Here is a 27,435-nt window from a genome sequence, read left to right on the forward strand (position 1 = left end):
TGCTGCAGAAAAGACCAATCGTCTTCCCTCTTGAACTAATGCAGTGTCCCCTGTTGAAATGGTCTGTGCTATTATTGACATCACAGTCAGACACACACCTCAAATAAAAACACACTCCAGGCACTACAGCCGCCTGCTTACTCAACAACTGCAGTTGTTATCCATTGTCTTTGAAAAAAGGAGCCTGACTTCATGGAGAAATAATGAGCTGCAGAAAATTGAATATATTTTGAAGCAGCCACAGAGAGCTGGACTGTGTCTCAAGTCCAGCCTCATAATAGTGTGCGCTTTAGATTCAAATGCCTTTTCAACCCATCTGACTGTACGAGTGGGCTCTCCACAACAAGATGAAAGCAACGTGCAGCAACAGAATGTGTGAATCAATTTCAGACTCAAACAGCCATTACTGCTCAGCCTGGAGGATTGATGCACATCAACGCAAGTTCAGACTTGCCAGTCCCATTGACCTGCAGGGCTGAACAGTGGAGTAATAATGGCACGACATGCCAATTTCAAGAGGGATAGGAGCAAAACTACAACGTGTTTTCCATCTGCAACACAAGCTCTACTGTGCAGGCTGGAGTAATATGCAATTCATTAGAAGAAAATAATGAGCTTGAAACACGGGACGGTTTCTGACTGCTGCCACTCACAGCCTGCTCCCGTGGACATGGCAGTACGCTGTCTGTGGTCCTGAAGGGGGTGAGCAGTGAAGGCCGGAGGTCAGGACAGCACATTACTGGAACCGTCAAGCACCTCAACAAGAGCCCACTACTGTGGTACCTACTGTGTTTACGATTCTAAATGTGGTCATTTAACTTTTCTAGTTATTTTTCACTTGACACTTCCAACACTTTAAAGGTCTGCAAAGCCACCAGGTTTTTTTTTTCTTTTTTCTTTTATCGCACCCCAGCCCTTTAACACTTTTAAAACTGAAAACCAAAGCAATACATTGCACTTAGGCAACTTTTATAAACTGAACTGGTCCCCTGTCAGCCTGGTAATTGTCATTTTTATCACAGTATTGAACAGGGAGTCTTCATTGTATAACATATAAAAGAACACAGATCAGCACTCTACTGACCCCGGGGGACACCAGGAGATCCCTGGAACCAGTTTATGAATCACAGTGAAGTAGCAAAAAAAAAAAAAAAAGGTCCAGATTCAAGAGACACCATGTTGCATTATCAGGAGTATTTGCTGAGGAATGGTGTCAGAAGAAGACCTTGAGTGAAAAGCAACTTTTAACTGGTTCTTGTTTGCTAGTTTAAGTGACTACCCATAAAAAGGCACTGTATCGGATAGAAAGCCTGTTGTAATGGCACCTATACCTGAAAACATCATGCATGTATGTTTTCAGGACACAAAACCTATTCAGGAATTCTGGTTTTATCAAATGTATGATCGGCCCTGAGTTTGGTTGACTCGGTTATTCCTCACAAGAAGTCACAAGGAAAGAAATACGTGCAGTCAACCTTGGGAAATTAGGTATTAACAAAAAAAAAATCCATTAAAACATAGTATTTCTAATGGTGTCATTGGTGACAACATGTCTCTGGTTCGACATAAGAGCCTCGGCACGTGCATCACTGTGGTGTTTTTGCAGGTGTCCATCAAGTGGAAAAAAAATCATGGCGTCAAGACCTCAGAGAAACAGAGAGAAACACAATTCCTGAGGTTACATGTATCCGTGGGCCCACAGTGTGTGGAAGCAGTACAGCAGGACTTGAACCAGCAGCTGTTAACAGTGCCCCCATGCCCTCCGCCTCCCACACATTACACCTCGCCAACTCCTGTATCAAAGAAAATCCCTTCTTTTGGCCATTGTGATTATTGCTCATGTTACATCGGACATTCCCGACAGCACTTGAAAGCATCATAAATCCTTCTGTGTCCAGTAAGCCTCTGAGGGCGCGGAGGAGGGGAAAGGTCACGGCACACTGTCTCCCATCTTGAGGAATCGCTGCTTGAGCCACAGTTTGCTGTGCGGCTTGTTTTTTCTGTCTCCACCTGCAGCTCCCTCCTTCAGTCCTCACACACTCATCCCTCCTTCCACAAACACACTTCTTTTTTTTTTTTTTCCCTTCCCTCCACCTTTAGTTCTGCACCGTCACACAACAATTAAAACCGTTAAGTCTCTCGTTAACAGCTGCCGAAGATTAACAGAGTATCGCTTCTGGATTGAGTGTTTTCCAGAAACTAATCCTCTGAAATCCTCCTTTTTTTTTTTTTTTTTCCATCGGCGGGAACATGATAAAACAGACAAGCTCTCCATCATGTCTCTGTTTCTCCCACACTAAGCACTTCACTGAGGGGAGCTCGCAGGCAGCGCGCAACTTTGTGGCCAGACCTGAGGAAGGAAAAGGGAATAACGGAAGTGTGGTGACTCACCTGAGGAAGACTGTCTCTCCTTGCCGGACGGTGATGTTGTCCATCACTTTGTTGTCGGACTGAGAGTCCCCTTGGCTGCGGACTGGCAACCCTGCAGGCAGAAGAAGCAAAATCCTCAGAGAGAAAAGGACTGAGCATTTGGAGACAGCGACAAAGTATCCCCGGACAGACATCGTCTTCAGCCTCAAGAGATGCAGATAAAAATAAAAAAAAAAAATCCCACAGCGAGACAATGAGCCTGTTTTTCTGCTCGTAAACAGCACCGGTCCCGTGGAGATTATTTACCCCCAGTTCATCAGACTTAATCCAGATCTTCTCGCCAGGTAGCCGCGGTGCGCAGGGAGGAGAGACGCCGACCCTTTCTGTTTAGCACCGCAGCTACAACATCCACTCTTTATTGTTTTTAAAGATGTGGTGGGAGAAAGCAGCTGGTGGTGTCCCTGTTTCTTTGCCAAGTTTTTCTGAACAGAAGAAGTCATAAACAACAAGCCAAAAAAAAAAAAAAAGAAAAAAGAAAAATCCCTCAGACAGGCGTTTAAACAGTTCCCCTGCAGCCTGAGCGCCCCTGAACAGCCGGCGGACAGCACACAGAGCCGAGAGGCATGCTCCGAAGGACACACGCAGGTGACAAGTTTGCGATTCGCATCGTCTGTCACCGGTTTGTTTGCGCGTCGCTGCTCCGCCGAGCGCCGTCCGCCTGCCTACGTCACGGACGGCCAGGAGGTAGTGGGGAGCACAACAGAGCACGCTGGTGCATCAGCTGCGACGTCATATTAATCATGTGGGCAGGTGGTGAGTGTTTAGTCCCTCCAAACGGTGCCCAAACACTGGCCTGATTGTTAGTGCTCACAATGGCCATAATCTCTCGTGCCTACTGTACTCCTGTATTACGCAATGCACGCACACTGTTCAACTGTGTTCGGTCGTCAGAGAAATGTCAGTAAACCCACGCAGGAACCTCCAGGAAATGGCCTACAATCATCTGCAGTAAACAGTCAAAGCCTACATCACAATTTCCAAAAGCCCAATCTGACATTTTCTAATAGCTCGTTTTGTCCAGCCCACAGCTCAGATGATGAATAGTGTTCAGTGTTATATGACTGGCCGAGAACTCCGGGGCGGTTTGTACTTAAATCGTGACTTAAATGAATAGTTTGTTATTAAAATGTTTGCAGATTACTTTTCCATTGATCAACTAATTGAGTTACTGACTGATTGTTGCAGCTTCGATCTACAATATTTCATCCCTAGATCTGTAATAACACAGAATAAAAAGAATGAGAAACAAACTTCCCAAAAACAAACTGCTGCTCCACATCCACAGACGTTTACAGGATTGTGTCACTGACAACGACTAAGACACCAAAATGTCGGTAGAATGCAGAAATAGTAATAAATGACTCTGACTTCTATAAAGTGAGTTAAGTGCGCCGCCACAGACACATCACTTTGTGCCAACACTGCATAAATGTATTCTGTAGATAAAACACAAACTCATGTCTTTATTAGCGGCGTTAAGATGAGTGGTAGTTAAATCAAAGCAGCCATTAAAGTCACAGAGCTCTGTCAAGGAGCTGCATGAGCCAAGCTGTACTGCTGTATGGATGATACTGCCAGCAAACATCAACGCCGTTCATTCAAACTCGATTTTATTTTTTTGAGCAACAAACTGCAGAAATAAAGTGAAACTCCAAGCGGCTGAAATGCTCTACCTTTGTCTCATGGACACACACCATGCATACTTTATGTTTTATAATTCACACATTCCATTTCCATGTCCCATTCAGTTCTTTCTCGGTCTGAAGCCATGTGCACCAGGTGAGACTGGGATAGGTATATGTGCAAACGTTCGCCGAGTAGCTTTTCAGCATTTGTAAGGTTGTCTTTAACATTTTCAGATTCAGATCAGATGTTGTGATGTGTCTCCTTCTACATCTGTTCGCTGTGTGCACGGTGCACCAGGCTCTCTCTGGCTCTCTCAGCACAATCAGTGCTTGATTACTCTGATTACATTTTAACAACCTCTGAGGATTCTGTTTTCTACAGGTCATGATTTTAGCAATAAAAACAACGGCGGTATAAAAATGGTTAAAACAGAAAACAGACAGAAGGTTTTTGCACAAAACAATTGGCACTTGACAGTGTCCCATTTTTAGAATGTGGGTGTCAAAGTTGTACACAGGACCCAGAGAGACCTGAAATGAAACCAGGCAACAGGATGAACATGGAGAGGCTCGTTCTCATGACCTCTGTGACCAAGGCCCCGGCCACTATGATGTAACAGAGGTACATTTAATAAAAATGTGCCGACGGATGTTACGACTTTTAATTCTAAAATCTATAACTATATAATCAGGAGTTGAAGACGTGTGGTTTATTCTTTTTGTGTTAGCCTGTTGTGAACAGGTCCCTCTATATGTTTTAGATTATAGATAATGAGTTTGTGTGGAACTCAAACAACCGAAACGTCCGGCCTGCTCACACAACACAGCACCACACCAACAGCAGGCAGCAGACAGCAACAGCAGTCACTAAACAGGTGTAAGCTGTGCATTAGGATGATGTTGAGAAAAGGGAGTAAGTGAAAAAAGTGGTTGTCATGGCAGCACTTGAGAAGTGATATGGTGTGCTTAATTATACATTATCTGAGTTTAGTAACCAACCTCCACAGTCAATTGTGAAGTATGTGGTGCTGGACAGGAGAGAGAGAAAGCTCCTGCAGTGTATGGCTCAGAACCCTGCATGGGGACCGAACAGACAAAGCCTGAGTGAAAGGCTCTTTACAGGTTCTTTGTCTTATATCCATGCATTGCCACAATGGCAGTTTGTGCACTGCACCAGCCTGAAGGTTTACTTACAGTACATGAGCAATTAGGCGACATGGAAATTGTAAAGTTTTGAGGCTAGAAGTGGTCTGGAGCATTAATCTTACCTTCAGTGTTAAACGTTTGGCTCACAAGTGGATTCTTTTTGTTTACTTATTGGTTTATTTAACAGTTATAGTGCACATTAATAAACATTGCTGTAAACGCAGCAGAGTTAGCCAAGAGGCTAGTTTTCATCTGTAGTCCCTGGACAGATATTATAAAGTCAGAAACAGAATATAAGATTAAAATGAGAAAGTTACTAAACTCATTTCTAAGCCAGCAGAATAATAACAACGATAAACATCTTACAGGACACCATTATAGTGCACTGGCAAGTACTATTTAAACCATCCAACACGGAGGCACTTAATATACGACATAAACAGCAATTAAATGGACAAAGCCACAATAAAAGGCAAGCATGCAGGTATGAGGAAGGACGGGTGACAGCAGGATGGTGACAGGTGACAGCAGACAACGAGGTAACTTAGCAGCACAGACACACTGAGGACAGCAGGGGCAATTGATTTTTAGTGCTGACAGAGCTGAGTGGTGATTAATCATTTCTTTCAATAAGCTCTAAATAAACTCTGTGTCCACTTCTCTAATAGTTACTGGGATAGACTTCCATTCTAGTGGAGCTTTCAACAGAGAACTTTTTTCTTAGCGGGAACAGAGCAATCTCCTCTTGTTGCACCTCTTGTGAGCTGATATGCAGTTGTTCTTATGTCGAGCAGAGGAGAAGTAATGGTTTAGCAGGGGTGTTCCTAGCCTGCGGTCAGCTTATTACCCAGTAGATCGTATGGGACACGGCCACAAAATGCATGTGCAACTTAGCTGCCTGTGTTGACGTGTAATGTCAAATGAACCTGCAATTTGAAAGATTGAGTTTGACGGTCGACTTCCATACAGGTTGATAAATATTATGATACATTCAAGTTCTTTACAGTTCGACCAATGAATTTTATTACACTGGATACTATTTTTCACAGAAATCATAACTCACTATGAGCCCACTCCATCTTTCTCCCCTGTAAATGCTAGAATCAAGCACTTTTAATGCTGCTGATGGGGTGTTACCATGATACACAGAGGAAGCCGTCTCTCTTTGCTGTGAGTGAAAAAGCCTTAAAAATACCCTCTGTGGTATCTGATATGTTATGTGTGTCTTATATGGTATATGTGTGTGTCCTCTCTGTGGATGTTTATGTAAGAGAGCCAGATCGGAGGTATGTGTTAACATATAAGGACATGGTGCTGTAGGATGAATTCCCAAGAGAGACATTACCTATGCATTTCTCTGTATTTGGACAAATACAGAGAAATACAAAAAAATTCGGCTGGGGGTTACGCTGTCTGTACGAGGCTTCACGTCTTTCCAGGCAACCATGGCGCCTGTTAGAGAACTGATCTTTTTGTAATAAACCTATTTTTATGCAACAAGTCGTTGTCAGCGGACGTTTCCTTTCATCATCCGCACATCATCGGTACCTGAGGAGTCACAACACCTCCAAAAATAAAGGCAAACAAATCATCACAGATTATTATTTACTAAGAATTTAACACTCAAAAAATTGCACATTACACATGAATGCATCAAACATTATAGTCCAATTAGGTCATATATATTATTCTAAAATAAGCAATTTTACATAATCAGTACTTTTCCTTTTAGTACTTTAAATACATTTTGATACTAATATTTTTGTTCTTTTAATATAACATTTTCAATCCATGACCATTACTTTTAATCGAAACTGTTTTGAAACTGAGTGTTCATGTGGAACCTCGTGGCTACTGAAACTGAACGGGACTGTGTATAAATCACAAGGTTTGGATGACTTTGGCAGAAGATCTCTCTACGTTTTTGCGAGTGCAGTTTACCAGACAAGTGTTTCAGAAGACTGAGATTTTGTTTCCACGAGTAATGAATCCACTGTCAATGGAAAGAACACCTGAACACATTTTGGATCAGGTTTATCTTTGTTTGCTACCACTGTGCTAAAGCATTGGCATTGGCACATAGACACAAAGAGATCATTCTGCTGTCAATCTACTCATCAGCCATCAGCAATGTAACCAGCGAGTCATTACACCCATTCTGACAATACTCAATGGCCAGTATGGGCAGGAAGAAGAAACATCAGTTTACTTCAGCATTAAAGGAATAAATATTTGTGGACTTGAAAAGCTGTCCAGGAGGAAATGTGCACAATGTATGGAAGTAAGTATTATATATATTCCTGAAACTGGGCACAGTGCCTGAGAACTGACAGCTTTGTTTACTGTACTGAGGCTACTTTGTCATAATCCCTCCAAAAACTGTATTTTTTTTCATTTAGAATTGAAAAAACTACAGACTTTATAGCAAAGCTGCATGCGGAGCACCTCATTTCAGACCTTTAAAACCAAAACTTGCTTATGTTTTATCATTAACGTGTGTCATGTTGTCAAAGAAATGATGCATCTATTGTTGATTCGTACATACCAATGTTTGATACAATAAAAGAAGGAAGGGTGGAGAGGGTGCCTCCCTGATAAATAGCTCAAATGTATGCTTGCTTGGTTTAGTCTAATTAATGTAGGATTTTCTGTCTGTCAGCAGCCTCCTGACGTACAACAACCCTGCTCAAAATTATATATTTATATAATATTCAGTCCTGTGCTCACAACTATTCGTACTTTCATTCATTTAATCCCAGCCATCCCAATATTTTGCTCCTCAGCACCTTTACCTAACGCTCTGACACTGTACAGTGCAGGCAACAAAGTCATACAATGTCAATCACAAGAGCTGCAAACGAAAACACATGACGTTTTTACCATTCGCGCATTTTTGTCAATTTGGATGACACTAAAATCTGAAATAACCTACTTTATGTCCAGGTTTCCTAATCTTCGGGTCAAAGTATCCACACATGGGGGATGATAATGAATTTAAATGAGTTTAACTCCCAGGGTGCAAGTTTGTCATTTGTGTCTCTGCCTGAAATGCCTCAATAAGCTCAATAAGCAGCTGCCTGGCAAATAAATGACAAAATCCATTTTATGTGTCTGAGTATGATGACCTTCATTCATTACAATAAGATCTTTCTGACTTCAAAGCACAGTGACCTCATGTGTTCTCTTAACTACAGACTGGAAAAGGTGAAAACATGTCATATTTAGCTTGCAGACAATATATGGACAATATGGATACTATACTGGATCAGATCCCTCCCCGCCACCTCGAAGCACTATGTTATGAGGCAGTGGAAGTGGGTGTGCTTCAGGCCTGACAGCATCGAAGCTATTTTATAGTCCAGATCTTGAAAGAGAGAATGAGATGTCACCATCCAGAACAACGAGCCTCCAGGCAGCACATTCTGGGGAAGCTATGCAGTCACGTCACTTGACTTGCTCGGAGCGCTGCAGCTCATAATCGAGCTTCCACCTCCACACAGACTATAAATGCCACCGCTCTGCACCCCTCTCCATCTCACCTGAATGAAGTTGTCAAGTAAATGAATGAGTGAGGTAAACTTCCTGTGGGGACATCTAATGTTCTCCATCTGAAACACCTGTTTAGTCAATCACTCACTATCACCATTGGGATCATCGCACACAAAGCCAGTAAATTAGGAATGGCACATGAAAGAAAAGGTGGAGATCAATTAAACAGGGTAATGTATTGGATATAATTCTTCTCTCTTCAGTTTTAAAATGCTGCTTTTAAAAGTAAAACAGCAAAAGTTATTCTTATTTGTTTACCTTATTAATAAACACTGCACTGATCAATATTTTCGTGTTGACTGTGCGTCAAATCACTCTATGTAATGTGAAAGGTGATGGTCACACTGATAGACCAGACACAAACTCGGCTCTATCTACACCATTTCCAGCTTTTTTTCAGTGAAAAAAAGAATGATCTGACAAACACCAAGTCCAACCTGCCCAGCAGCAAAGAGCAGACAGACAGAGTTATCAACTATAGTGAAGCATTTAGCAGCTGATGAGCCAGATATTCCCTGTTGGTGGTGACCAAACACAGAGCTTAAGAATAAATATTTGACAGAAACTTTACCTCAAATAAATGCCAAATTCCTGTGCTTTGTACTCCCAACCATCGACCCCAACTCCCCCACTATTTGATGTAGAATACAAAAATGTTACACATCTCTGGATTTTTCACAATAAAGAAAATTCCTTATCCATGCAGCAATTGCCTTCCCTACAACCTGTATTTGGCAAAGCAAATTAGTAATACTTAATCTTATTTTGTAAAAGAGAGGAAAATGTACTCAGTTATTAGGATTTTAAAGACAATGATAGATAGATAGATAGATAGATAGATAGATAGATAGATAGATAGATAGATAGATAGATAGATAGATAGATAGATAGATAGATAGATAGATAGATAGATAGATAGATAGATAGATAGATCGATCGATGGTGATGATGTCTAAATAAACTGGTAATAATGCATTGTGGTCTGAATCACACGACTGCAGGGAAAGCTGGGTGAAGGCATGTGACACTCCTTCTTCAAATACTGTCAAGATGTCGTTGAGCAAAGTGCTTAACCTCCAGCTACTCCTCTGGAGCAGGCTGGAAGCAGTGTGAAGCAGTGCGTTGCTTTAAAACCACATTTACTCAGCACAGTCTCAGTCTCGACCTGGGGGTGAACTGACATTCAGTTGCTGAAGCAGAATTTTGATCTTAAAAATAAAACAAAACCAAAAAAAAGCAACATTCCCACTGTGCACGAAGGCAACAAAGGACCTTTTCTATGGTGTTAATTAGAATGAATGACAGAGAGTGAGAGACTGACAGATGAAGGTTGCTGAAGTTTAGTGTGTCATCATGTCACTGCTCATCACGACCATCTCTCTATAGAGCTGACTTGCTAATCAGCATAATTGGTTTAATGACCACTAATAGTTAATCCCCCACACATGTCAATCATAAAAGAGGAAACTACAGTGTACTTTCAGCAAAGGACATCAGATCATGGAAGTCTTTCATTAGCAGATGGAGTTTGTTCAGTTGTCATGGAGATGGCTCAGTAGTTGTTATGTAATCATGTTCAAATACGGTCCTTTTTGTGAAATGTGGATGTCCTTGATCCTTCTTGCCGTCCATTGACTAATGGTCATGATTTTGACCCTTTCCCAGTCAGTGCTGTGCCGTTGGTGTCAATGACAATGCTTTGGTCTGCTGCAGTTTACTATTACTGTTTTATTTCAAATTTCAAATTATTTGAAATGCTATGTTTTTGCATGCAAGTCACAGAGAGAGAGAAAGATTGTGGTTTCAGTTAAATGTTGATACAGTAAACATGTCTTATCACATGCTCTTTAAGTATTACACAAAGAGCACAATCTTTTGTCCAAGCGTAACCAACTGTTGTGAGTGTCTAAACAGAACCATTAAAACATGAATCCTCCTCCGTTTCTCTGCACAGAGATTGTAGAAGGAAGGAAAAAAGTTCCGAATGTACATTTTGAGACTAGGCAGATAAGGTAGAGTCATTAACAATGTAAGATGATAAAAAACATAATTCACACAGCATAATGTTACTTACATGTTTGCTGTAGCAGCTCAGTAGTATATAAAGGTATTTTTGTCTAGGAGACAAGGTTGGCACATAGTGTTACGCCACATTAACATATAGTCAGCCTTTGTGTGAGGCAAAGTGATAATTAAGTTCTGTCTGTCTTTTTATCCAATTCCTGTCTACCTTCAGATATGGTTCCTCTTGAGAAAATAGTAGATATTTGCTGTAAATGCTGGCTTAATTAGTCTGTGAAGCTTCAGACAGCAGGATGCTTTCCTTTTTAATGTTCTGCTTTTTCTCCTGCAAACCCATCAATTGGGATTTCATCCAACACAGGTCCTCTTCGTTTTCAAGGCAAACCTGGCAACATAGCAGTGATTCACAGATGTAGTGACTATATTTATATAGCACATGCTTTGCAGTCTTTTCAAACACCTAATATCAGAACTATAGCTGAACACCCCATGGAAATATTGCCATGGGTTGTCTTGACAAGAATTAAATGTGAAGTGGAAGCAGTTGTTACATCATCTAGAAAGAAATCCACATGCAGTTGGTGCTGAGAAAATGACAGGAACATACAGCATCAGGCCGTACTGTTTGTAACAACAAACAGTAGCTCCGGATCAGCTGCAGTCTCTATCTAATATCTTTTGGAGTGTAATTTAGCCTTTAGTTGGGAGCCACAGGCCAGATGTGCATGAAGTGGATCACACTGGTGTTCTGGATGGCGAGTTAAACGGTTATCTCTGCTGCTCTGCACTGTGATCCCTCTTGATGACTTCCAGATGGTCATCCTCCATCTTTAAGACTCTTTGTTCACAAGGGAACCTGGGCTAATGAGGTCTTTGTCATTGGCGTTAATGAAATATCACCTAACAGACTGGAGGGAGCAATGCAACGGGAGGATCTCTGTGAGGAAGTCAGCTCGACACCTCAAACTGCTGCATGCGGTGAAATGCTCTGGAAAATCTCAATGATTTAAAATGCATGGTAAATTGTTCACACATTAATCACACAAATTTCTCCCAGTGTTGAATTAAGCTCACAGTATAATTGGATCTCAAGAGAGCTTGATGGGAAAAAAAGACAATGTGAATGTGTTTTTGCGAGATTTCCCCATTGTACACGAGTGATTGCTTGTCTTAGTAATTGTGCTAGAGCACTTGCAGATGTCTGGACAGGAAGCACTTGACTTGGGGTTTGGGCTCTTGGAGAAAAACAATAATTAAGAGTGAACAAACAGTGGTGATAACAGCTGTGGGAGAGGTACTGTAGTTGAGTGGCTGTGAAGCCGACTGGTTGTGGTCTGGGAGAGGTTTCCACTTGGCACAGAATCAGAGGACAAAAGCGCCTGGAGGCTCGTGCTCTGCTCCACCCCTCATCCCCAACAATCACCAGCATTTGCCAAGGTCTTAATCACGGTGGGCTCAAGCAATCAATACCAAAGTGGCCATTATGTGTTAGACGTCCACAAGAGGAAGTGACCATTACTTTCTAATAAAGAGATTGATGCTGGCTGGTGAAGTCATCTTCATCACTTCTTAGCAATGGCTTCCTGACTACAAGGCTTGTTAAGATGTTAAGTGCACTTTTCCAGTGACACATCCTCAGCTATCAACCCTGCTCTCCTGTGAAGATTGAAAAATACATTTCATTCAGCATCGCCTCACCATGAAGGCAGCGCAAACATTTTGTCCTTTGCCTCCCTATGAGAGCTGTGGGTGGAGGGGGAAAGGATATGAAGCCACATCATCATACAGCAAGGACTCCATGTTAACAGCGAGGTGTGGTCACTCAGAGCGACCTTAAAACGGCTCACTTCAGGCAATGGAATCAGTAATTCACACAGGTCAAAGCAATATAATGCATAAACGCACTGAGTGAAGAAAAGCACTTTACCTTCAGATGTCTTAATAATCTGGAGCGCTGGGGAACAGCTCAGTAATTATTAATGGCAGTTGTGCGGGCTTGTTTGTTTATTCATCTCTGCACATCTTTCGAGGGGGAGACACACACACACACACACACACACACACACACTAACACAACAGCTGTTTTAAAAGAGCCAACCCCCCTACACACACACACACACACACACACACACACACACACACACACACACACAGAGACACACTTTTGCTTCCCTTGAGTAGAGCGACTTTAATAAACACATTTTTTGCTGCTCTATGGAGTTTTTTCAGTAAAGCTTTATAAAAGTGTCAGCTTAAGGCAGAAAGGTGCACACATCTAATTATTATGTGGTTATATTCTTTTTGTTGACAAAATCAAGCCTCTGTGAGCTCTCCTACAGGAATGGAAAAAGGGGCTTAGTGTGACTAATAATATATTAACCTAAGAAATATGCAAAGCCTTGTGGCAATCCAAACTTTTGACTTTTTTAGGCAAAGAGTTTCATGCATATTCAGGAGGAAAATGTTATTGAAACATGTGTGAAAATAACTGTAGGAAATAAAATATTGCATGTATTTGGTTATAAAAGTATCGTGAAGCTGTTAGCATGTAGAGAGAGGGGCAGCGCTAATCTCTGACATGTTTCATTATGGTCTGCAGATATACCCTGTTATTAGTTCTGGTAAAATGTGGATTGGACCAAAGGATAATTCTGGTTTATTACAAACTGGGTCATCTTTTGGTCGTTTCACTTACGAGTAACACTGTACTCATAGTAAAAGCTCAGAAAATGAAGCACAGTGACAAGCCAACAACTGTAATGCATGTTTACAGTTGAAATTTTACCATTCGCCTTTGTTTTCTGTGGCTATCTTGGGGGTTTGTTTAAAACCTGTCTGACTGTCCCATTGGACTTCTTTTTAACAATGGTGCTGCATTCCCAAGTTTAATTATAACTGAATCAAAACAATAACCAATCTACAGAAAAAAGATCCAGGCTCTTATTTCGTAATATATTTTTTAAATGTATGTAGAGAATACTTTATAAAACACCGTAACATAAACCTTGAGCCCATATTAGACACGCAGAACACATGCTTGATTAGGGTTTGGATCGTTCATAAATATGGATATTTCAATCAAAGATATACTTTTATTGCTTACTGTGATTTTTGATGTAATGTCGTTATTGTTCACAATATACTGTTAAAGTCTTCTTTTCCTACATTTATGAATGGGAATTATAAGATATTATACTAAATTATAAAATTTGCTCTTTCTGTTTTAAAAAGCACTTATGAGGCAAGTTTAAAACTGCTCAAATGTGTGTTCAAACCCAATGAAGACATGATTATGTATGATTGTATCTGTGTTATACTCTGTGTTATACTGTGTTATGTTTAACATACATTAAGAATTGATATACGAGTTATGGATTCTTCATAAGAAATACATTAATAATAACACTTCCTTATAGTGTGCAGCAAACCATTTATTGAATGTTATATACTGTTCGTAAATGCTAAATGAGGGGATAAAAGAAAGTGTTCCAATCTTTTCCTGTTGAATCTCAGAGTGTACTGCACTATGTTGCACCCCTTTAAACTGAGATTGATAAAATGCTGCTGCGGTGCCGGTGAAGTGTGTGGTTTTTGACCTTGACTACAGTCCACATAACACAGTGTGTCCTATTAATGCCTTCCACTCACATGATATATTTGATTGTTTATCTTGTGCCGCAACTCACTGAGGGCCGGGTCGGCGTCCCTGGAACCTGCTGCCCAGTTGCAGGAGAAATTATGAACTCCAAATGCAATGTGCCATTGAAACAAAACAAGATGAATAGACCATAACTGCCTCTTGATCCAATACTGAGCATGTAATACTTCACGGGAACAGCTAGCTTGTTTACTCTTAGATGATGTAATGTCAGCGCAGGCAGTCTCATAAAGTCACCTTTGCTTAGTCAAGCACTGACACTCAAACAGACTGTGTAAATGAAGTATATGCAGGGACTGCATGGAGTTCTGGGAAAAAATATATAAATAGATAGAAAGGGGAGCTAAAATTGCAGTTGCTGTGCGAGGATTATGTTGCATTTGTTTCACTTCATTTCATATCATATAAAGCAAAAAAAAAAACATGCATCCACACACTGCAACTACAATTTCATGTTTATGCCATCTGTCACATAGGGTGTGGCATCTCAGACTGTTTTTTTGATTTTACTGGTAAAGGTGGAAACGACACAACAAAAATAACACCTAGACACCACTAGGTCAAGGTCATGGATTCATATCTGCCTCGTGGCTTGGCTCTGCACTCTGAATTGTCTTTTCTGCTCCAGCTTTAACTGTTGCAAAGATATTTTTGGTAGACCAGTGACAACTGGGCAAAAGACGAACATATGCACCCAAACATCAGTGACAATCTCTACAAACCACTGTGAACGCTGGATGTAAAAAGCAGAAGCAGTGCCAAGTGAGAAACTGGGAACAAGATGATAGTGGGAGCATGGCAGCAGAGCTAAACAACACACACACACACATTGCATTGGCACACATACACACACACACACACACAAAATGTGGATGCTTCTAGGTTACCCATCAATTCTTCTCTCCTATCTAAAGATGATACAGCTGCTGTGTTACTTGCACCTTGTGCCATGGCAGAGGGGTCATTGAGATTAAATGCCAAGCTCAGACCTGCCTCTTAGTTGATGAGGCCTGTCAAGGCTGTGGGAGAGTGAGGGATTGTGCTGAAATAGAAGCACAAGTGTGTCAGATCCCCTCAGCCTGCCAACAAATACTGCGGGTTTGTGGTGTGGAGTTGGGGCAGATGTTCCTCCAGCACATTACACTTTTCAGCAGTGCTGGACATAGGTGCTCAGTAGGGTTAAGCGGTTAATTAGAATGAAAGCATTCCGGTTAAGGGGCTTTTCATCAACAAGCATCTTCCCTTATGTGTGTAATGTGTAATGTTCTCACAGCCACTACCTCTGACTTGTACCCACACACTTATTTAAAAATTCTAGATACTGTATTTCTTTTTTTTTTTTTTACATTTAACATATTTTTCAGTAAAAACAAACTGTTGAGTTGATGTGGCAACTTGGGACTTTCAGTTTTTTTTTAAAAGTCTCTATCTAAATAAAAGTCACAACCTAATCATTGAATGAATTAACACAATAGCACTGATGGATGCCCTTGTTTTGCAGTTTACTTTGGTATTAGGAATTGGGTGTTGAGTATTCCTAGGAAAAATCAGCAGACTCCACCATCACTGGTCTGTCAGTTTCAGTTCTGTGTCTGCTGAGTTACGAGTAAACAGTTACCATGGCCGAACAAACAAAGAAAAGATCGATGACACCATGCAAATCCCAAGAAAAAGAAGCCGATTCTACATTCAGATGAAGAAAAATAGTCAAAACCATCGGCAAAGAAGCTGTTTGGATCCGAGATCAGAGTGAGGTCCAAAAACATACTTGCAATTCCTGCTTATTGCCATAAGTGCTGCTAAAGAGAAGGAATCTTATAGATTGTGACTTTAAGGTTTGGGTCAGGTTTGGATGCTTGAGGTTTAAGTTAACTTGCACACTGACAGAGCGCATAATTGAGTACACAAAGTATTGTGATTGACTAAGGGGCATTTGGTATTGTGTAAATACACATTAATTTCCAGTGGAACCGAGCAGCTCTGAGGTAAAGGCTGGGGCGTCACTGGCCTTTATTCTATTGGCTAAACCACAACATGCTCATGTGTTTCAACAACTTCCGTCAAACTCATACATTTAGAGGAACAATTTTGCAATGAAATGGGGAAAAAATAAAATACCTTACTTTGACAGTGACATAATATTGATCACATGTTGAAATAGTTCCCATAGACGTTGAGAGGGTCATTCTCGCACCACAATATTTAAAGATTGTCATTCCTCCCCCACTTTTTGCTGTGTCAGCCAGCTGTCACCACATAACTAAGTAATCCTCTTGTTCAGTCAAGCAGTGAAGGGCACCCGCACACCTCCTAGACAGTCAAATTCGCATTCACATGTGTGGCGCATTACATTATTCTGTGTGTGTGTGTGTGTGTGTCTGTGTCTGTCTTTGCCTTTCCCTACCTTTTAGAATAGACGTTCGGAGAGTTCCCCCAGTCAGGGTGAGCTAACACAAAGACATAATTCCCATCCTTATATTGAAATATTTAAAGTACTTAATTTGCCCAGAAAGTAATGGAAATAGTCCTTGTCATGTTACAATTGTAGAGAGTGACAGAACTAATGCTAGCCATGCTAGCAGCTCTGTGAGGCTGTAATTACTAATGTCAGCATGCTAACATGGTGCTGTAAGTCATACAGCTGAGGCTGATGGGAATGCGAGTAGTTTAGCAGGTATTTGGTCATGAACCAAACTGGTATTTGGTCAAGTACAAACTGAAATCTTAACCTGATAATGGCGCTAGAGGAAACTTCAAAGGACCACCAAAGTCAGACAGAATGTATCTTCTGGGAACCTTCGATATCTGCTGCAAATTTCATGGCAACTTATCCAACACTCCATCCACATCCACAGGATATTTCTCTCATAACGACAAATGTCAATCTCACAGTGGTGCTCGAGGAAAAGTCAGGGATCACCGAGTCAGTAGGATTCATCCTGTGGGGACTGCACACATGCACACATCATGGCAATGCATCCATTAGCTGTTGAGATATTTCAGTGTCGATATGGAACTAACCAACTGACAGACAAATATTGCCATCCGTAATGATTGCTACAATTACTTGCTCGATATGGCTTCCTTATTTGTGTTTACAATGCTTGCAATAATATCATCATCTCATTCAGTCAGTTGTAACCTCAACCTTGAACATGAATATTTCTAGACCATATTGCAATTTATGTTCATCTGTTGTTCCATCACCAGAATGCCCAAAAAAGAAGTTTAGTGTTTCAATTTAAAACAATAACCTTCAAATTAAAACTTGCAATATTATTTGCACATTAATATGACTCTCCAGCTTCCTTGACATTTAGATTTTAAAATTGAAAGTGCAGTTTTATTGCTACCAGATGTTATCAATGGAGCCAAAACAAGAGAAAGGGCAGTGCCTGGATTGGTGACATTTTCTTTCAAACCAGCCAAAGTTGATTAAAAAATCACCGAGTTCCTGCTGATAGCGCTGTCATTAAAAATATACGAGAGAGAGACGCGTTCTATGTAATAGACTTAGCACCCAGAAAGCAAATCTCTTCTATGATTTCCATCACACACAAGTCTGTTTTTATAATACATGCAATAATTACTATTCCTACACTTCTAAAGTGTAATACAAATGAAAGGAATCAAACACTGTATTAACCACAATGTAATGTATAACACCGTAGAGACATTTCAAGCTGCAGATAAGACGGATTTTTTTGTGCTTATACAATGCCCCAGGATTTTCTAGATAAGGAGTTTTAAACAACTGCTGAAGAGGTCAAGGGTGAGAGCTACAGCACCAAGCGAAGCGAATAACAGCGAAGCAGAGATTAAGTATAGACAGTGGGTTTATCAGAAAGATAAACAAAACAACAGGCTACAGTAATTACCTGATTCACAGCCACTTTTGATTGGCTCCTCTACCTCTAACGCGCTAGTGGTTCATGGTTAGCTGTGGTAGCTATCTTAATGCTTTCAGCCCCTTTAAATCTATTGTCTTTAGTCATCTATAATGGGCTCCAAATTTATCTGCGTTGCGTGGTGTCCTTGGGCGTTCAAACGCAATCTGTGTGAAATAACATAGTCTGCTGCAAATGACATTTCAATGAAAAAAAAACCCACCAGTTTATCCAACTGTTACACTTCTACACCTTCACAGCTTACATTTTTTCTCCTAACAAGGCAACCGTAAACATGCCATACCCTGAAAATGATGCCTTTCCCCTCGGGGCAGTAACAAATGCTATTTTTAACCCATAATTTTAGTTTCTCATTCAGGTCATTCAGGGTAACTTTATGGAAATGCAGATTCCTATGACATTGTTATATGACATGAATATATGAATGATTAAACAAATAAAGGAATTCTGTAGTTCCCCCCCCTGTGTGCTAAGACTGTGTTTTCTATTTTTGAAAGTGTCAACAAAACAGTAGTGACGCATAATTCTCCTCATAGTTTTGCTAAAATTGAATTGAATTATTAGTCTAAGATTTGTGTTAAATATGCATGAACAAATGAATAAACATTTACATCAGAGCCTGCATAAACTAACCATGTATTGGCTCTTCAACAGAGAAGAAGGCATTTCTCAAGCTCCACTGTTTAGTGCCTGAAGTAGAAACCAGGACTATTTAAAATACTGTTGATACTTTCATCCATATTACCACTCTCCTCGCCAAATACAGTACCCCTGTGTGGCTGCCCTGGTTACTATAGACAGTATCTGTGCCCATGAAGAGTAGAGTTGTGACCCAATTTCAATTTAGCTCCATCTGATGGTGTGAGACACCAGTGTAATATATGCATAATATCACTAGAAAGATCATGAGTGTTTAATGGCGTCGAGTGAGAATCAGTTGAAAAAGATGAAGACAGTAAATAATGGATCTTGTCTGTTTCAGTATTTGTGTACAGCAACTATTTGGCATCTCTTTTTGAGGAATCTCTGAATGTGTCATTTCTTCAGACACATTCATTCTGCGGTGCTATTGAAAAACGCACAATTTACATCCAATGTCAACATTCATTGAGTGCAGTAAGCCTTTGTCTGCTGTGCTTAATAGTCATGGAGTTCAGGTGATGGGTGGCCATGAGACACAGCTGATGTGCCTCACGTGTGATGTTCTCTTAATTTGAACGTGTTGAATGTTGTCATTGAAAATCGTTCAGGATTTTGCATTTTGTCTGGCAAAAACTTAAAGCTGTCCACAGTGAGATCTGAGAGTTGATACCATCGGGGCTGTGGTTTGTGGGAAAATACTGCCGTTTGGGTGAACTGGCCCTTTCAGTGAACTGCGTATGACTTTCTATATGATAGAAGATTTGATCTTAGTTACTTCATATGTTCAAATGACTTATACATTAGAAACATTCAAATACATTGTAAATCTTATAACAAGTTTTAACACGACCATGCTAATCATGCACTAAAGGAAACACATTTTCTCATGTGGTTATTAGTTGTAGTTTTCTATATGTTTTACAGTAATACATATGGAAGCAAAGTGTTAACAAATGCAGAATCCAGATGCAAAAAGACATAAATCGATCAAAAACTAAACTGTGCTGTATTTTTCTAGTAACTCACTCTAATAACAACCCTTGACACTTAGAGGCTTTCATTTGTTTATGTTACATCACTGCAATTTGGTGAAATTATCCATGATTATTACCTTGCAGTAGTTTTGAAGGCGACTTGGTGGCCTTAAATTATGTGGTAGGAAATGCTCTGCAGCCGGAAGCCACAGCAATGCCTCCTCCTTCTCTCCCTAATCAAGGAGGACCTCGACAGTAGAGCATAGAAATGCTTGGCTTTAACGAGCACCCACTGTAACATGAGCAACTTCCACTTAAAAAGATTTGCCATCAAAGATATTCTCCGAGACAATTTGGAAACAAAACATATCTCAGCATTATGGCTCCTTTAGCAAAATGTGACAACAGTAAGTATTCTGTCCCCCCCCCCCCTCCCATCCACGCACAAACACACATGTACACACACACAGAATCCGAGAAAATTACAACAGAGGCAAGCTTGTTATAAAATTGCCACGTTGAAAGGAAAACAAAGTAAGAGCTGCCAGACTGATCAAATGTTCAGTGTACACATTCTTGTGATGCGTGCCCAGCACTGTTTCTTCTTAATTACACACCACAGATTTACTGGGGAACATCACATGTTGTTCACTAAGTGTGCACAGGACATTCCTAACTGACTTAATTTTATCTTATCTTATTGGTATAGGCCATACATAGAGAATATGCTAGTATGTAGAGAATAGGCTAATACGTAGAGAATAGGCTAATCCACTGGAACAGCACATTGATTGCATCCTATGACTGGCCGTTTGTAAAACTGTGAAACACAGACATCAGCCCTGCAACATCCTAGTAAACAGTCTGAGACCTGGAAATGAGACAGAGACAGAGGGCTGATAAACTGGGGGAATTTCTACTGCAGTATGTAATTAAATTCTTCCAGTGAAAATAAAGATAAGGATTCCATTAGGCCCTTTAAAAAAATCTGGAATAATGAATTTTTGTGGTTGATGGAGCACCTCATGTGGGACAGGTGGGATTTACTCCCAGGCTCGGCACAGCAGTGCGGCAGGCAGGCACTGCACCCAACCACAGGAGCCAGCGACGACATTTGATGCACCATTGGCACCAGAGGCAAATGAGATTACAGCAGGGGGAATGGAATTGACTCTCTCCTTGACAGATTTACAGATCCCCACTGGATAGAATACAGGCGAAAAGGCTGTAAAACCCATCATCTGTGGGGTGAATTACACACAGCTTGGAACAACTTGTTTGGTTTGGGAAATCCACACACCAGCCTCTTTTGATTTACCTTCGCCCCTATCCCTCACCCATCCTCCTGAAAGCATGCATTGGTGCAGCTGTTTTGCTAATACTGTTATTCAGGGATCTCAGCTTTTCATCAGTTTGTTAAATCGCTGTCCTGCGCTGTCCTTGGCCTTTGATCCATTAGCTGCTTACAATAGAATAATTCCACACTATATTAATACAGTGACGGTGCATCACAAGACCTGTAACACCATCGATTTCTCTGTTGGCCAAATAGATACAATCTTAATATGAGCATCTAAGACTGCTGGCGTCTCTTAGTCCCTAAGCAATAACATGTGGAGGTCAAATAAAGCTGCACAGTCGATTCCACAATAAAAGTGTCTTCACTCTATCTTAGAAATTCTGAGAGAAACTATGAAGACACTATATTAAATATTTAACCATCTCTCAGTTCATGTTGCAGCAAATCCATCACCTTGATCTATGTTGTATTGATACACACACCAGCATATACACTGCTGGTTTGAAAAGCCAGAGTCTGTTTATTGAATTAAATATCTAATGCAGCTGTATAGAGAAGAAGCTGACCTTCTGCACCCAAACCTAGTCTGCAACCCCAGTCAGGCAGAACTGAAAAGTTCGAGTCCCACTTCTCTCCCAGCAGTGAGCCCCAACAAATGATTTCAGCTGCATTCACAGCCAAGGCAGTGCAGATCATAAAAGTCAAGATGCTGTATAGTAGCAGATTTGTGGTTATGGGATAATATGTCTCTGAGGAGCTGATATGCATTGTGTATGATTATCAGAAGAAGCTGACTGGAAGAAAACCACTGATCTCAGACTTATGCTACCCTAATGGTTACCAAAGTCACAAAAGATGAACGGCAGCACAGAGCACAACATTTGAACATTACAGTACCTTGATTATTGGATAAAAGAAAAAATATATTTTCATATTAATTGAATTCACTTAACAAAGATGTAAAAGAATCTCAATCACAAAAAAAACATCCAGGAGTGTATTATTCATGACATTGATTAAAAAATGTTTTGCCTCAGTTATTTCAGGCAAACTGAATGCTTAAATGAGTGTGAGGTTTTTCATCAAAGATACTGGGGGGTGTTAGGTAGAACACAGAAACAGCAGCAGCAGTAATCAACAAAACAATGACAGATTGTTGTCATTGACAATGGGGTTCATTATAATTCACAGAATGCATCATTCATATGCATGTGCTCATTACAATTATATTTCAATCAAATGCCCTTGATTCAGGGGATTTCCAACAAAGGGCCACATGCTTTCTGAAATGTTGTCTTGCCTAAACAAATTTCAGATGTAAAAGAACCATCTTTTTATAAATCATGGAATAAAATCAACTAACTAAATGCTGCAATGTGCAGCTTCACAGCTAAAGTTATGTTTGTCAGTAAGCGTGACAGTCTTCTATTTAGTCTGTCTTGTTTTGACTATGTATTCAATTATCCAGTGCCGACTATATAAGACTGAATTCAAGTAAATGTCACTTGCCTCATCTTAATTAGAAATGCTATCTTGCTTGTGGTTATTTTTAGCCATACACAAGAGACATGTCCAATCAAGTTTTTGAGGATATATTACCAACTTGTTCTGGATATGTCTTATCTCAAGCTTTAGTTGTTTTGGTTCCTTTTATTCTGTTCAATAACAACAGTGCTTCTGGTGGTTTACATTCTGTTCACTAATACAATGTACACAACTAGACAGTCTCAGAATAATCTAACATCCATTGGCTATAAACCAAAGTATTAGATACATATTAATTAGTACCCGATGATGGGGATAGACTGAAAATCAGAGGATCACAAAAGTTTATAGAATTCATCCTCTGAGGACAATATATATCTGTATTAAATGCCACAACAGTCCATCTAATAGCTGTTGAAACATTTCACTCATGAAGCACAACTTTCTCCAACAAGAATAACACTAATCTTACTTTTAATCATTCAATTCCCCGGTTTTGAGTATGAATTGATTTTGAATTGAGTTCACTTCTTAACATTAATTCCTTGAAATTATTTCAGGAAGAAATCATATTGAGTCGCAGTGGCCATCAAATTAGCATATTTTTAACCCCAAGAATGCTGACGTAGTGAATGTTTTCACTTTAATTTAACAGAGCATTGCAGTGTCCAATTCAACACGGTGAAATGCTGTAAGATGTTTTAGTGCGTTCCATTTTGCTCGGTTATGTGTCACTGACCTGACTGGCCTCTGATTCTTTATACCAAAGGCAAGCAAAGTGCTGAGAAAGAGCTAGTAATGGTGAGTTTCTCTCTGAGAGTTTGATCAAGCTGTTACAATTCATGCTAGAGCCATAGCGCCTCTCTTCTGCAGTCTTTTAAATCACTGCCTTAAAATAGCAGGGGAAGCCAACTCTTCATTTTCATAGTGGCATCTAATGTGGTGATGTGTCTTTCCTGCATTGTTGTGTTGTTCTTTGTTGTGTGTGTGTGTGTGTGTGTGTTTTTTTTTTTTCCCTAAACTGTCTTCATCTGCCCTTAACCATTGTGCTTCATCTAAGAGCTTTTCTTCCTGCCTCAGAGAGGATTTGGAGCTTTGGAGGTCAAAGGTTTTCTCCTAGACCTTACTGAAGAGGTAGTTATTGTTGAAGTGGTGCTCATGTTGCAAGCGGTCCTTCCACCAACTGCTGTTGCCACAAAATCTTGACGGATATACTTCCACTCACAGTGTGAGACTGCAACAGAATTTCTGCAACGTGCAACCAAACTGCATTTGGCAGAAAAAAGCTTTGAAGAGGCTGAATATGCTCCCAATTCACAATCATCCCATTTCAAATCATATGAAGAAGGATTTTTAAAGGACATTTTAAAATGCCATCAATGCCCATTTTCACTTGTAAACAGCTCTTAGGTGGGACAGAATTGAGTTAAAATGGAATATTTTTCATGAACACCCAGGTTAACAACAAGGCATATGCAATACAATACAAAAGTTAAGACACCAGGGTGTGTACTTTTGAGCGCACATGAAACAATAGGTACAACACACCTCCCAGTGCTTTCTAACTGTAGAGTGCAGCCAAATTATCGGGTTCGGGTTTGTGGACCCGATTTCATCCGTTTTCATTTTCTTTATCAAAAGAAAAACGGTACGATTACTAATTATTTCAAACTCAGACTCATCAATATGAGCCAAGGCCAATGAGTCTGAGTTTGAAAAAATAATTAATCGTATCATTTTGCTCTCGATAAAAAAATGAAAACGGGTCCCACAGACCCGAACACCATACAAGGGTTAATGCAGTTAAAAAATCACATAATTCCTAGTCTGATACATCAACAGAGCAACAGTACCAATTTCCTGTCATTACTTCATTGATCCATGGCTCTTTAGCTGAAGATGAACTTAACATTTTACCTCCATTCCTGAATTGATCTGTACCACAGAGCTGTCAGCTGTTTGCAATCACCTCTCATTTGACGACATTCATGAATAAACAAAATAAACAACCCCCCCTCCATGTTAATAGCACCGATGATTGCTTTGCAATAGTTGTACTAAAGTGCAATCTAACCTTCTTTAAAGTGAGAATGCTGAGTAAATAAAGCAGATGATGTACAATTGGAGGGCTTGCACCGACAGGGGAAAAGAACACTTGCTAACTAGTCCGTCCTAGTTGGATGGAGGCGTGCATTGCAATCTCACAGTTAAAATATTGATTCTTGAACCATTAAACCATATACATTCTTGTCGTCATAAGAGCTGCATTTCATGGTGTAAGTGAACCATATAGGTGCTGTATAGGTCGCTGCGCCGATTGAAAAGCAGTCAGACTAATTAAAACTGTCCTTTTGAATCAGTTCTGTCAGTAGGGAGGGTGTCGGTGATGCACAGGAGGATTGCAGACCAGAAAGGGAGAACTGTCATGACAGAGAGCTATAGTCCCAGCTGCAACTTCAACAAAGACACAAACAAAGGTTCCACTCATGTATTTGTGACAGTGGCACATAAGTCAGGTTTGGCACACGGTAGGACCTGTAGCCTTAGCATTGTGGGCTACTGGAATGCTCACTTAACTGGGTCTACGACTTGAGAAAGAAGAGCGACTGTGTCCATGCATAGACTCAATTTTAAGTGCAGTGTGTTTCCACAAAGAAACTGTCTCTTTCAGGTGTTGAGGGGAAAGAGCTAAAAGAAGTACAGGAACATTAGTCTTAGAAATAAGGCCAAACTAATTATGGTTAGTCAAATGTCACCGCAGTCTCCTATAAAAGACCTTGGTATGAAGGTTTGAAGGTCCAATGTTACCCTGGGATATTTCTGTCAAATATGCATGTGGACATGGATTGAGGTTGCCATCAATGGGTTGTGTCTAAAACATGATTTGCAAATTGGAGAAGAAACTGCTCTAAACTCATTTTGACCTGCAAATTCAGTGTATGGTTCAAACTAAAGCTGCAGCGTATCATTTTGCTATATTTTACTGTTATTGAATGTCAAAACTGTCTTCCAACCATAATTGAAATGTTAACATACTTTTTGAAAGAGGTCATATCCTCAAAGTCAAATCCTTGTTTGCTGCATTGACCAAAATGAATAAGGTAAAATGAATCCCCAAAGCTTACAGAAGTTTATTTTTTTATAATATATTTGAACTTCTCTATTACAAGACTGACAGAAAGGCAGATCTTTTGTGCTGCAGTAGGGTGTTGCTGAATGCAACTACATAAATAATGATGACGTACGCTTCATATTTGTTCAGTATTTGTGGTCCTCAGATATTTTCTCTCTGTTTCATAATGCAAAATGAATCCAAAATAATCCCTGTGCCTCTCTTCAGTCTCACCTACCTCCTTCATATTAATTAACTCCGCAAACAAGAATTGACTAGACAAACACAGGCATGGCAGGCCTCTTAGTTAAATGGCAAATACCAGGGACTTGCACACATGCACAATTTTAGCCTTGTATAGTGAGGCAAAGTGCTGGATATAGGAGCAAACCCAATCAATCTTCATTAAAAATGCCTTTTCTTTTCTTTTGAGCTAAAAGTGGGATCTCAAGAGACCAGCTTTAGATTCCTGCAAAAGAGCGTAAGCAGGTAAAGCTTAATGCATGCCTCTATGTTTAAAGTTCAAACAAAGCATCTGAGTCCCAACTCACCTCCCACTGCATTCCACTATGTTTTGATAAATCACAGAGCTTCCCAATGAGATGCTAACCTTGGTTTTGTTGAACAGGAGGTAAATGGTGATGTGCTGAGTTGTGCTGGTGTGCGTATTGCAAAGCATGTGTCAAGGCTGGGCATTTCCACTACATAGCAGAATGACTTCTAGCTGAATATGAAAGCATTCAAGGCCTCAGTGCTAAAAGCATAAATGCTGGCATAACATTGAACATTATATCGTGTCAGAAAGGTATGATACAGTGGCCCTGAGAGCACAACACACTGCAAAAACAGAAAACATGAATACAAAAGTCACAACATGAATACAAAAGAGACACCACAAATGCAAAAGCCACACCACAACAGAAGTGATGTATGGAAGGATGTTGACAATGAAACGGCTGATCTTTATTGCAGGTGGACTATTTCCTGGTCATTTGGAAGAGGAAACTTTTGCCTGTTAGCTTGCTTAGACCCCAGTCCTCCACTTAAGAAAGTCCTACCCTTAATTAAAATATCCTTACTGGATATGATCAATCAGACTTTTCTAACAAGCTATGTACCACAGTCCTTTAAAGTAACAGTAATTAAACCTCTTCTGAAAAAGTCTAATCTTCATTCAGGTGTATTAGCCAAATATTTTGCTGAAGGAACCACATTAAGCTGGTTTAAGTCCTATTTATTAAATCAGTTTCAGTTTGTACATGTTAACAATGAGTACTCTGTCCACACTAAAGTTAGACATGGAGCTCCACAAAGTTCGGTGCTTGGACTGACATTATTTACCTTATTTATGCTTCCTCTGGGTAATATTATCAGGAAACACTCATTTAATTTCCACTGTTATGGAGAAGATACTCAACTATACTTATAAGCCAGATGAATGCAATCAGTTGACTAAACTCCAAGTCTGCCATGAGGACATAAAGTCTTGGATCAGCAATTTTCTGCTGCTAAACTCCGACAGAACTGAAGTTATTGTGCTTGGCCCTAAACACCTTAGAGACACATCTTCTAACAATATAGCTA

General features: G+C 40.2%; 1 protein-coding gene across 3 annotated transcripts in view; it reads right to left on the reverse strand.

The window, feature by feature from the left end:
- The window catches only part of ntm (neurotrimin), a 348,403-nt gene that overhangs the window by 105,536 nt on the left and 215,432 nt on the right, over positions 1-27,435 (reverse strand). For 2 of the 3 annotated variants that reach the window (XM_070843472.1, XM_070843470.1), the window contains exon 1: positions 2,392-2,564. In XM_070843472.1, the coding sequence (XP_070699573.1) occupies positions 2,392-2,564 (173 nt within the window). Of the gene's footprint in view, positions 1-2,391; positions 2,565-27,435 lie in introns of those variants that run through there. The other variant, XM_070843471.1, reaches the window with a different exon arrangement.

The sequence above is a fragment of the Pempheris klunzingeri genome, chromosome 14 (assembly GCF_042242105.1).
Source record: "Pempheris klunzingeri isolate RE-2024b chromosome 14, fPemKlu1.hap1, whole genome shotgun sequence".
In the NCBI taxonomy this organism is placed as follows: domain Eukaryota; kingdom Metazoa; phylum Chordata; class Actinopteri; order Acropomatiformes; family Pempheridae; genus Pempheris; species Pempheris klunzingeri.